Source organism: Engraulis encrasicolus, chromosome 12 (genome assembly GCF_034702125.1).
Source record: "Engraulis encrasicolus isolate BLACKSEA-1 chromosome 12, IST_EnEncr_1.0, whole genome shotgun sequence".
NCBI lineage: Eukaryota > Metazoa > Chordata > Actinopteri > Clupeiformes > Engraulidae > Engraulis > Engraulis encrasicolus.
Window position 1 is genome coordinate 1,520,001 of NC_085868.1, and position 11,874 is coordinate 1,531,874.

Here is an 11,874-nt window from a genome sequence, read left to right on the forward strand (position 1 = left end):
TTACCTTTAGAGTAGAGTAGAGTAGAGAAACTTTATTGATCCCCAGGGGGAAATTCAGGTGTCAAGTAGCTACATAAAAACAAACACAGACACACACAGACACACAGACACACACACACATATGAAGAGGTTCCAGATCTGGGCCAGCTCTGGCATCTCAGGCAGTCCAATCCCCAATAATGATGTCCTTCTTAGTGTCCTTCTGTATACTGTTAAACAGTTGAATGGCCCAAGGGACAAAGGACCTCCTTAGCCTGTCTGTCCTGCAGGTGAAAGCACGGAGTCTGTGACTGAACAGACTCAGTTGGTTAGTGAAGGTGGCGTTAGGTGGCGTTGGGGGTGATGCTGATTGTCCATAATAGAGTCCAGTCTGCTCAGTGTTCTGCTCTCAGCTGTTGAGGTGAGTGACTGCAGCTCCATGCCCACCACTGACCCCGCCTTCCTCACCAGTCTGTCAAGGCGTGCAGCATCTCTCTTCCTAATGCTTCCACCCCAGCAAGTCACAGCGTAGAAGAGCACACTGGCCATGACAGACTGGTAGAACATAAGCAGAAGTTGGCTGCAGACATTGAAGGACCTCAGCCTTCTTAGGAAATAGAGCCTGCTTTGACCTTTCCTGTAAAGTGCTTCAGAATTTGTGGACCAGTCCAGCTTATTGTCAAGGTGCACTCCTAAGTACTTGTAAGTACAGACAGTCTCCACATTCTCTCCCCCAATAGAAACAGGCACCAAGGGCGGGGTGGAGCGCCTGAAATCGATCACCATTTCCTTGGTTTTGGTGGTGTTCAGGTGCAGCTGATTGTTTTGGCACCATCCTACAAAGTCATCCACCAATCCCCTGTACTCCTCTTCCTGACCGTCTCTTATACACCCCACAATTGCAGTGTCATCTGAAAACTTCTGCATGTGACATGTCCCAGAATTGTAGCTGAAGTCATTGGTATACAGGGTGAAGAGCACGGGGGAGAGAACCGTTCCTTGTGGCGCTCCTGTGCTGCTAATCACTGTCTCCGATGTTATGTCACCCATCCTCACAAACTGGGGCCGCTCTGTGAGGTAATCAGTTATCCAGGTCACCAGGCTAGGCTGCACTCCAATCCGCACCAATTTCTCTCTCAGCAGCAGTGGTTGTATGGTGTTGAATGCGCTGGAGAAGTCAAACATGTACCCTGTGAAGAAGATACAGGATTGCATCCTCCACTCCCACGTTCTCTTGGTAGGCGAACTGCAGAGGATCCAGTGCGTGGCGTACCTGGGGTTTGAGAAAGTTGCGCAGCAGCACTCGTTCAAAAGTTTTCATTAGGTGTGAGGTGAGGGCAACCGGTCTCTTATGTAGACTATGTATGACTATGACACAATAATATTGAAAGCCCACCTGGGAAACTCCCACTGCCATTGTGACACAGCACTCCACAGCACAACGAAATTGCATTTATGCCTCACCTGTGCAAGGGGGCAGCCCCAAACGGCGCCCCAAAGGAACAGTGTGGATAGATGCTACCATGCTCAGGGTACCTCAGTCATGGAGGAGGATAGGAGAGAGCACATTACTCCCCCTACCAATCTGGTGGCTAAGGACTCAAACCGGTTACCTTTGGGATACAGTTGAACTTTGACTTGTCACCCTAACCGCTTACCTATGACTGCCCTCATCTTCACTTGCTGCGTGTGTATAAATCATCATGTCACATTTCTCTGTGTGTATGTCCTACTCACTAGTCATGAGGACACCTGATCCAACATGGGCAATAGAAATCTTGTATTTCGCCAGCGTCATGAGTATGACATAACAGTGTCATAACAGTGTCGTAACGCAACCATTTGTCATACACATTATGTCAATGTCATAAACATGAAGTAAATGATGGAAGTCCGCAACACTGTTGATGCTCCCAGTGATTTATTTGCACGATGTTTCGGACCTTTGTCCTTTTTCAAGTGCAACCTTTCAAGTCAACCTTCCATCATTTACTTCAGTTACTTTATTTTGTCCAGCACCTGTACTACTGATGTGCGCGCATTCTCTACCTTCTTGAAATGTCATGAACACGACTATGTCATTAAGTGACATTCGGTTATGGTAAAGACAGACCTAACAAGGTCAACTCTTCATGGTCTTGTGATTAACATCTGCAAGAGTACTTCTACTTTATACAACTCTAGTTCTCTGTATGTGTGTTCTCAGGTAGTGACGTTGGCTGTGTACACCTTCTTCATGGCCTGCTTGATCGGACGGCAGTTTTTGGACCCGGAGAGGGGCTACCCAGGTCACGACCTTGATCTCTACGTTCCCATCTTCACTCTGCTGCAGTTCTTCTTCTACTCCGGGTGGCTCAAGGTCAGTAGGATTCATTATTAGGGAGCATCAAATGCCCTGTTTGAAAACACAGCTCTGCTTCAGTAGAATTTTCCCTTTGCAACAACTTAACTCCCTTGTGAATTCTTAGCTAATTGTGGCACAATAAGCTTGAATGCCCATTCACTGCCATTCAAAATATCAAGCCTATTGTGCCACCCTATAGCATTGACCAAATTTGCTAGAAATATGCAAGGAAGTTATAGTAGCGCAAAAGAACAATACTGCAAGAGCAGAGTGTGATTTTACAACGTTTTGATTGTCATGGGGTGTTTGATGCACCATATTCATGATGCTTCTTCTAAGTCTTGAATGTAGTGGTAGTAGAAGCAGTGTAGTAGTACAAACGGTGGAGTTAATAGGAGCATCAGAAGTAGCATTTGTAGTACTAGTAATACTAGTCGTAATAGTCACAGTGGTAGCAATGGAAGTACACATAGTAGATGTAATGGATATTGCTTGCAGTAGTGCTTGATGGTTACAGCGTGATTTGAATACATTTTAATATTTTTTCATGCTGGACTGTAGGTGGCAGAGCAGCTCATCAATCCATTTGGAGAAGATGATGATGATTTTGAGGCCAACTGGTGTATTGACAGAAACCTGCAGGTTGGTATCTTTGCTTTATTCTGTCATTACTATGGACTTTTCACACAGTCACGCATATGATAATACTTCTTAACCCATTAAGACACACCGTTATAAATTTGCTGTTACCACAATGGCAATGACCAAATCGTAGTGCATTACTAAAGGCCTTGTGTTATGTCATAGTAGTGTAGTACTGTCGTGGTTAGCGTTTCAATGGCTATTACAGCGTTCCATAGGTGCATTATGAGGCTACATGTGGAAAAGGCACATATTGATGTGTGTGTGTGTGTGTGTGTGTGTGTGTGTGTGTGTGTGTGTGTGTGTGTGTGTGTGTGTGTGTGTGTGTGTGTGTGTGTGTGTGTGTGTGTGTGTGTGTGTGTGTGTGTGTCCACTACCAGGTGTCTCTGATGGCCGTGGATGAGATGCACATGAACCTGCCCCAAATGACTAAGGACATGTACTGGAACGAGGCTGACGTCAGGCCGCCCTACACGGTCGCCTCAGAAGACTACTGTATCCCATCCTTCCTAGGCTCCACCGCTGATCTGGGGTGAGGAGAGGACACGCACACGTGTATGCATGCATGCTCACACTGTACTGCCTGTGGTGTGGGTATGCCTGTATTTCCATGAATTGTCAACTGGGTGTTTTGCTGTGTCATAACCAGTGATGGGCAAAGTGGATTAATTAGTTGCAACCCAGTGTCACACACTGTACTCTAAATTACCTGGTTTTACCTGTCCAATTCAACCAGTTGACCATTCAACCAGACAGTCACCTGGCTGAATTAGACAGGTAAAACCAAATCATGTGAATGAATGAATGAATGAATTAATGAATGAATGAATGAATGAATATGTGGCACTGGATTGTAGTAACACATTAATCCATCTTTGCCTATCACTAGTCCTAACACATTACACATTGTCAGTGGTTTTCAGCTTTTTAATCTTGCTGTTACCTGATTTCACAATATGATGATAATACCATAGTTATGACGTAACTGAGGGTTTTTGTTTTGCAAACAGTTGGATCTCTGGCAACCCCAGCTGCACCAAAAAGGACACTCCTTGTACTATTTTTGTCAACTCAACCAGCAGTGATGGACAAATGGATTCATTAGTTACAATCCAGTACCACATATTCCAACTGACTTGTTTTACCTGTCCAATTTTAGCCAGGTGATTGGCTGGTTGAATGGACAGGTAAAACAAGGTCATTTGGAATATGTGTCCGTAGTCTGTAACTAATGAATCCATGTTGCCATCACTGTCCACTAGAGTCACCTGTACCGCTTCCACTACACCTCCTTTAACTATGCTACATGAAATACGTACAGTTTGGGTGCTGTAGCTGTAGCTCCACTACATCCTGTAATTGTGCCCTGGTCTGTGCACTGCTTCTCCAGGCTGTCTGAGATCCTGCAGGCGGAGGAGGTGGAGACGCATCATGATCCACGGCGGCAGGAGTCCGTGTTGGGTCGCGTGCGTCGCCTGCTGAGCGTGCAGGAGCCCCCCGACCTGATGCATGCACGCCCCTCCTTAAAGCGCCACAGCAGTGACATCCCTAGCTTCTTCCCCTTCGTGCCTGACCACCGTGTCTACCCGGGGGTCCCCGAAGACATCGCTGTACCCCACAAACCTCCCCTCCATCCGGGTGTCCCCCCTCATGCTCCCTCCCACGCTCACGTGGACACACTGGCCACCCTCCAGGAGGTCAACAGCGCCCCTTCGTCACCTGACACGATGGTGCGGCCACCCCTCTTCCAGGACGTTCCCGAGGTAGTGATCACCATTCCGTCGCTGGGCAGTGACCATAACAGCAGCACGGCTACCACTGCATCGTTTGCGGAGGTCGAGACGAAGGACCTTCCGAAGGGCGGTGTTAGTGATGCACCCACTTACTCTATTCCAGGGGAGGCCATGAAGCCTGGGTCTCAAGTAGAAGGCAATCCCAGCAAGGAGGCCTCAGAGGTGGACGACGTGGCTGCTTGCTACACCCCCACTGACATGGGGCCCCGGAGGTTCCGCTGGACCTCTCCAACAGAGCGCATGCGGAAGCGGCAGCTGTCCTTCCAGCTCTCCCGCACCGGGTCCCGGAGCTCGCTCCACGGCGTTCCCCGCACTCCCAGTCCTCGGCTCTCGGGCAGGCGCAGGGCCCAGCACGTCGGAACGCCGTCCCAGTCACCCCTGGGGAGCCCTCAGCAGGAGGAGAACCCCATAGTCCCCCACACGGACACCTCCGGGTCACAGGGGTTAAAGGGCACCGACACAGCACAGAGAGAACACCAGAACAACAGCAAGAGCATTTAAAATCTTCACAATCGACATTTTCCCTGGACTGTTTTAACTGGTATATTTCTTCAATGAATTCTCAGGCAGTTTGAACCACTTTTGTGAACTGACTTTATATCAGTAGAGGATATTGAAAGCAGGCGTTATGACTGTGCACAAAGCCTCTGATCATTATGTCATGTGGAGTTGGTTGCTGCTGTTTCTACACGATATTACTAAAAGTACTCGCTAACCTGCCTTGACTGCCATCCCATTTCTAACACAAAGGGTTCAATATGAGATTGGTTGACCTTTTGGTGCAATTACAATTCAGTTCATCTGGGATGGCTGTCCACAAGGTTGAGGAGTGTGTTTATAGCAATTTCTGATCATTCTTCCAAAAGTGCAATGGTGAGGTCACACACTGATGTTGGTTAAGAAGGCCTGGCCATCAGTCTCCGCTCTTATTCAACCCAAAGGTGTTCTATTGGGTTGAGGTTAGGACTCTGCAGGCCAGTCAAGTTCATCTACACCATCCTGTATCATCCATGTCTTTATGGACTTTGCAAATGGTGGACCAGTATCATACCCTTTGGGTCAGGAACTGAATGGCAGTTAAGTTCATGTGGGAGTCAAGGGAGATTAGCGAATAGTTTTGGTAATATTGTGCAGTGGTTTTCAAAGTGGGGGGCAGGGACCCCCTGGGGGAGTTTTGGAAGAAAATGTATAGCAAAATGAAATACAGTTAATGTACACCAAAGTAAACAAAAATAAGTTAAACAATATTCCTGTTAGTTACGAACTGCTTTACAATAATCTATTGTATCTCTGAACATACTATATTGCTCACATTTTATATCCCAATGGGGCACTGACACAGAGACATAGACTATGGTTGTGAAAGGGGATGCACAGGAAAAAATGTGTGGCATGACCTATGTAAGAGGGGCCTTGGCTGGTATCTACTGGTATTATACCAGTGGTATATGGGCTTGTCATGGTAAAGTTTGGGACCCCCTGATATGCCCTTTGGCATCTTCAATGTTTGGTTCAAACCCCACCCCTGGTCAGGTGAATGACTTTGGCCCCTGTGATCAAAACTCTTTGTGTGAGATTGTCTTTTTATTACTAAGTTAAAAGTTGCAGTTCTTAAGGGGGTATTACTATAAAGAAGAATGCATCTTTTAGCCCAGTTTTGTTCCCAAAGGATTACTGTTACCGCCTGCATTTGTGGTCAGACTTGCTCTCAGTTTCGGACACTTTCGAGGGCCGACAACCTTTGAATTATGGTCACGCTGAATATCATTTTTTTTAATTGGTGGGAGAGTCCATCATGACTTTTGGGTCACGGTAGTGGATAAGAACTTCTGACAGGTTCATCATAGGCTACTCACTTCCACTGATACATGTACACTTTTGCATACTTTACCGGCTATTTATTACATTATGTATCGTTTTGTATTGTTTTCCTTTGTGCAATGATGGTCAACAACATATGGGTCAATTTTCTCCAATCATTTTTCCACATACAGATGCAGTAGTAGTAAAATGTAACTTATAAACGTATAGTCTGTCTTGTTTGTCTTCAGCTTTGGCTCGTTCCATCTCAGCTCTGTGAATTATTGGGGGAATAAAATCCAAATCAAAAGGGAAAGGGATAATTGGAGCCACGGGACCTTAAAGAAAGAGTGGGCAAAATAAGGCCCAGGAGCCAAATGCGTCCCTCTGCTGTTTTTCATGTACACTATCTTTTAAAAAAAGAAATGGCCAGTTATATTCACCTTACATTAAGCTTTATATCCGTTGCACAGCGATCGTTTCAGAACGTGTGTCTTATATTATTAATGGCTCCTTCATCACACAGTGTAGCACGAGACAGCCTACAGAGTTTCTCAGGCTTGGAAAGAAATGCTTTGCTGTTTTTGCACTTCAAGGTGTTTCGAAATAGGGGCTCTTCCTTATGCACCGGCTCCTTGGAAACTCCAGTTTTCAGTGTGCCACTTGCTAACAGAGAAGTTTGGTCACCCCTGAATTACACATTGCCTTCTACTGTCCTCTAGTGTTGGGGATTGCCTCCTACAGTAATTGGTAGCAGTGCTCAGTTACTGTCTGCCCACGCTCCCAGTCCATATAATAATAACTCTGGCATGATGATTTGACCGTTTGTCACGTTTCTACTGGCTGTGTCTGTGTTGAAGCTATGTAGTAGCATATTAAAAACTTCAATGTGACAAAAGAAGTTTTTGATGATTGGTCAATAAAATGAAAGTTGTCATTACAGTGAGTTAACATTCTATAAAATAATGCCTTCTACAACATTTAAGATTCTAGAATTTCCAAATATACTGTACGAAGTGTGATAGAATACACTAGCACATTTCATATGTAACTTCCTGGTACATTAATGCTGCTGAAAAGATGAGCTAAACAACAATATTCACAAACCAAGTAATTAAACTCCAGTGAAACTCTGATGGGGGTATAGAACCATATAATTTATTTTTAGGGGGGTCTTTTTTGTTGTTAGTTTTGTGTTTGTGTGTGTGTGTCAGGGCTTGACACTGGCACCTGCCAACCGGCCAAATGCTGGTAAAACTTGGCTTTGGCTAGTAATGCTTTTAGTGTCACTAGCCAATTTGGCTGCCAGCTTATTCCTAGGTATGACATGCGCATCATAGTAGCCTATATTCTGTTGTTTGCCCCTTGTGTATGAATTGTTTTTATTTCAGTTCAAGAAAAAGCTCAGGAACTCAGTTTCTCTTTGCTATATATTCTTCCAAGTAGAAAGCTATACAATCAGCTTTAGAACCTCATCTTTTGAGGTTCGACGTACACTATCATGACAAAGACAAAAGAAACAATATAAAATCTGTGGCTAGTTGAATACCGGAATGGCTAGTGACTCGGTAAAACCACTAGCCACAGTGGGTGAAAAAATGAATGTCAAGCCCTGGTGTGTGTGTGTATGTGTATGTGTGTGTGTGTGTGTGTTTGTGCGTGAGTGCACAACTTGGTGCACAACTGAACCCTGGTTAATGACACCTTGCATGGCAACCTTCAGAGCCTGTATGTGAATATGTGTGTGTGTGTGTGTGTGTGTCTGTGTGTGTCTGTGTGTGTCTGTGTGTGTGTCTGTGTCTGTGTGTGTCTGTGTGTGTGTGTGTGTGTGAAATCAAAATTGAGTGTGTATGAATTTGATTGATTGATTATAAGGGGGTAAAGGGTTAGGGAATAAAATAGAGTGTATGACTTCATTCTTGGATGCTGAAGCAATTGAGCTTTTTTAAAAAGCTGAAAAACCTGCAAAGAAATAAAAAAAGAACTTATTTTACAAGTGTACCTTACGTGAATAATATTCCAGATGACTGAAATGTTGCTTTCAAAATGATAATTTTAACAGCACCACCTGTGGATAGCACCATGTAAGGACAGGGATTGTGTAAATGCTTTAAGTAATACTATGGAAAACCTCACCTGTTTTTACTGAACCTCTTCTTCCGCTTTTCCTTCTGTTCGTCTTCCGCAACTTCAGCTGGTGCCTCAGCTTCAGCTTCAGCCTCTCTGGCCTCAGCCTCATCCTTCACCTCCTCTGCCTGAGCTGACCTTGTGATGGGGGGCAGAGGGGCAACCTTTTTGCTAAATGCCCATGGACCAAGGAGGGAGGTATGGGAGAAGGTTTTGTGGGCACGGCGCGGCAGGGGGGGGAGTTTAGAGGGGGTGGAGGGAAGGATGGGAGACAGGGTGGGCAGGGGTGGAAGTTTGGATGGGGTGGAGGGAAGGATGGGAGACAGGGTGGGCAGGGGTGGAAGTTTGGATGGGGTGGAGGGAAGGATGGGAGACAGGGTGGGCGTGGGCGGGGGTGTGGGGTCGGTGGGGGTAGGAGGAGGGTTGGATGGGAGAGGTGGCGATGGGGTGGGGAGGAGGCTGGGAGGAAGGACGTCCAGGGGTGGTGAGATGGGGGCAAGGCTAGGGGAGAGAGTGGGCAAGGGTGAGATCATTACAGGGTAAAGAATGGGTGGCTGGGGCTTCAAGATGCTGGCTTTGGTTGGGGGGAAACTATGCGGAAGAGGGGGCAGCTGTGAAGACAGGATGACCTGTAGAGGAAAAGATGGCATGTTGTTGCTAATGCTATGAAAAAAGACTCTCTGCTCTTGTTACACACAGGTCAACACTAAGATTGATATTCACAGGACTGGTAGGTGCTGTACCTTGCTTTAAAGGTGCGCTGTGTAATATTTTTTAGTAGTTTCTCTCCAGAATTTATACAGTCTATTCACAAATGTTACCTTTTTTCACGACTGTTTACTACCATCATCAAAGTATTCATTATGACTGGGAAAATAGCACTTTTCAAATGGAAAGGTGGATCTTGTCCATGTCAGCTATTTCCATTTTGGATTTCCAGAAATACACATTTTTAGCTGCAAGACTTACTGCACTTTGTTCATACTACTAGATATTAGTTTATTACTTAGTAAATATTCATGAAAATATCAAATTTGACAATTAGGCAACACTGTTTCAATGAGCAGCATAGTTGAAATCACTGCTCTGGCCACCATCCTACACAGTGCACCTTTAAAGTTCTCCTATTCAGGGTTTTACCCCATTAATAAATAGTTGAGTGATCGAGACAGGAAGTTAGTACCTCTATGCCTATTGACAGACATATGGAGGGATTGGAGAGCGACCTTTGGCCAGACTTGAACCTAGGTCATCGTCCACATAATTACCTTTTCATTCATGAAAATACAGAGCTCTGGAGCTGAGGCAGGGAGCGTGTCCATATAGGGAAGCATGTTTTCTTTTTTGGCCTCCTTCACATGGATGATAAAGCTCTCCTGCACGGACACAAAGAATAACAGGAGCAGTGTAGTTGGTTATCGTTGGACAGGCTGGTTATATAGTGGACAGGTAGATTATGACCCTCAGCTTTCTAGGGGTCCCATGTTATGGTTGGGGCACAAAATGATGTTCTCTCAGAGTTCCCACATTATGCAGCACCACTTTTGGGGACAAAATCAATGGAGCACACTTACATGCTTCTTTTTAGGCATATGCCACATTGCATTGCCCAGGAACCCCATCACCTTGGCCTTCAAAGGCCTCTCCTGCTGAGTCAGGTAAGTTGGATGAACATAGCTGGAGGTTCCTCCGTCGACAGGCTGTGAAAAAGACAAGAAATTCATAGAGGCCTACAGGAAATTATACAAGATGACGTTTGGAACAGACAGAAATCAGTCAGCAACAGTGGAATGTTACAGGGATCAGGGACATGTACTGTACAGGTGATTATACGGCCCTGATGTGGATGGTAATGCCCTATTTCATGTAGTAGTGTTTAGGAGCATGCGCACACGCACTAGGGGTGTAAATCACAGTCTCCATGACGATACGGATCAATATCGATACCTTATTATTCGATGCGATACGATTCAATTATTTTCGATACTTAAGAATACCCCACAATACGATACGATACGATTCGATAGGCCTATGTTTTTTTCCCCAATTACTTTTCCACTTCTATCAAGGGCAGGGGCCAGCGATTCGATTATTTTCCATACTTAAGAATGTAAGAATACTTAAGAATACGATGCGATTCGATCATCAGAATATATTGCGATATATCGATACTTTTCTATATTATTTACACCCCTAACATCCACACCCACACACGCACGCACTCACACACACACACACACACACACACACAGAGGTATGAAGCCGTCAACCCTGCCGTATGGTCATCTGCTAGGATGATTGTGTAAGCCAACTTGTTGGGTTAAAACGTGTAACCCAGTACCCTGGCTTAATACAATCCAAATAGCCTAAGGCCTAAGCAATCCATATCTGACCCATTGACTTTTGGGTTAGTTTTAACCCAGCTTTTAAAAGTGTGAATATTGGGCATTACCCCATCAAGCTCCTCTAGTATGAATATACAGTCGTCGGAGCTCCATGATGTCGAGCGGCTCTCCTCCTCTGAAGAGTCACTGGGTTGTGACTGTAAAGAATAAGATAAGATTTAAAAAATGATCTGTTACACATAACAAACAGAAAAAGAAAATTGTCTTTGGCGTGGCTTCATTCATTTTCACAGACATTAGACAAGACTTGACAAAACAGGACAAAACAAGACAGGACAATAAAATGCATGCTGAGGCTGGATAGCTGGTCATTGTTCATACGTTGTTTAGTAGGGCTACAGCTGAGAGGATGGAGGATTTCTTGTATTTGTTTTTGTGTGCCAGTGGAACATTGAACCGTCAACCCGATGGCAGCAGTTGGAAGGAGTGATGGAGGGGATGAGAGGGGTCCTCTATGATCAGGTCGGCTTTCCTGATCACTGCACCACTGTACAGGTCAGATGTGGAGGGTTGAGGTGAGCCAGTCATTTTGTTTGCCTGGTTCACTATGCGTGAAAGTTTGTTCTTTTATCTAATGCCTAAGTTGTATTCTACCAGGAGGATAATGAAGGTGAGGACTGATTCAACGAGGGAACACAGTCGAAGAAACTACTCAGAAAGCCTGTCGTTAAACACAATAAATTCACTGAAAATAACAGGCCTATACTCAAAGCAAAAAAGGGGCTAGGCCCGATCAGTAGACTATCTTAAGGGGATGCTTGCCTAATTTTCAATTCAATTCATT

General features: G+C 45.1%; 1 protein-coding gene across 1 annotated transcript in view; it reads left to right on the forward strand.

Moving 5' to 3' along the window:
• Positions 1 to 7,488, forward strand: part of LOC134459183 (bestrophin-3-like) — a 21,921-nt gene extending 14,433 nt beyond the window's left edge. The window contains exons 6-9 of the mRNA XM_063211463.1: positions 2,186 to 2,338; positions 2,885 to 2,965; positions 3,346 to 3,497; positions 4,356 to 7,488. Coding sequence (XP_063067533.1) covers positions 2,186 to 2,338; positions 2,885 to 2,965; positions 3,346 to 3,497; positions 4,356 to 5,259 — 1,290 coding nt within the window. The 3' untranslated portion in view covers positions 5,260 to 7,488. The remainder of the gene's footprint in view (positions 1 to 2,185; positions 2,339 to 2,884; positions 2,966 to 3,345; positions 3,498 to 4,355) is intronic.
• The last annotated feature ends 4,386 nt before the right edge of the window (positions 7,489 to 11,874 follow it).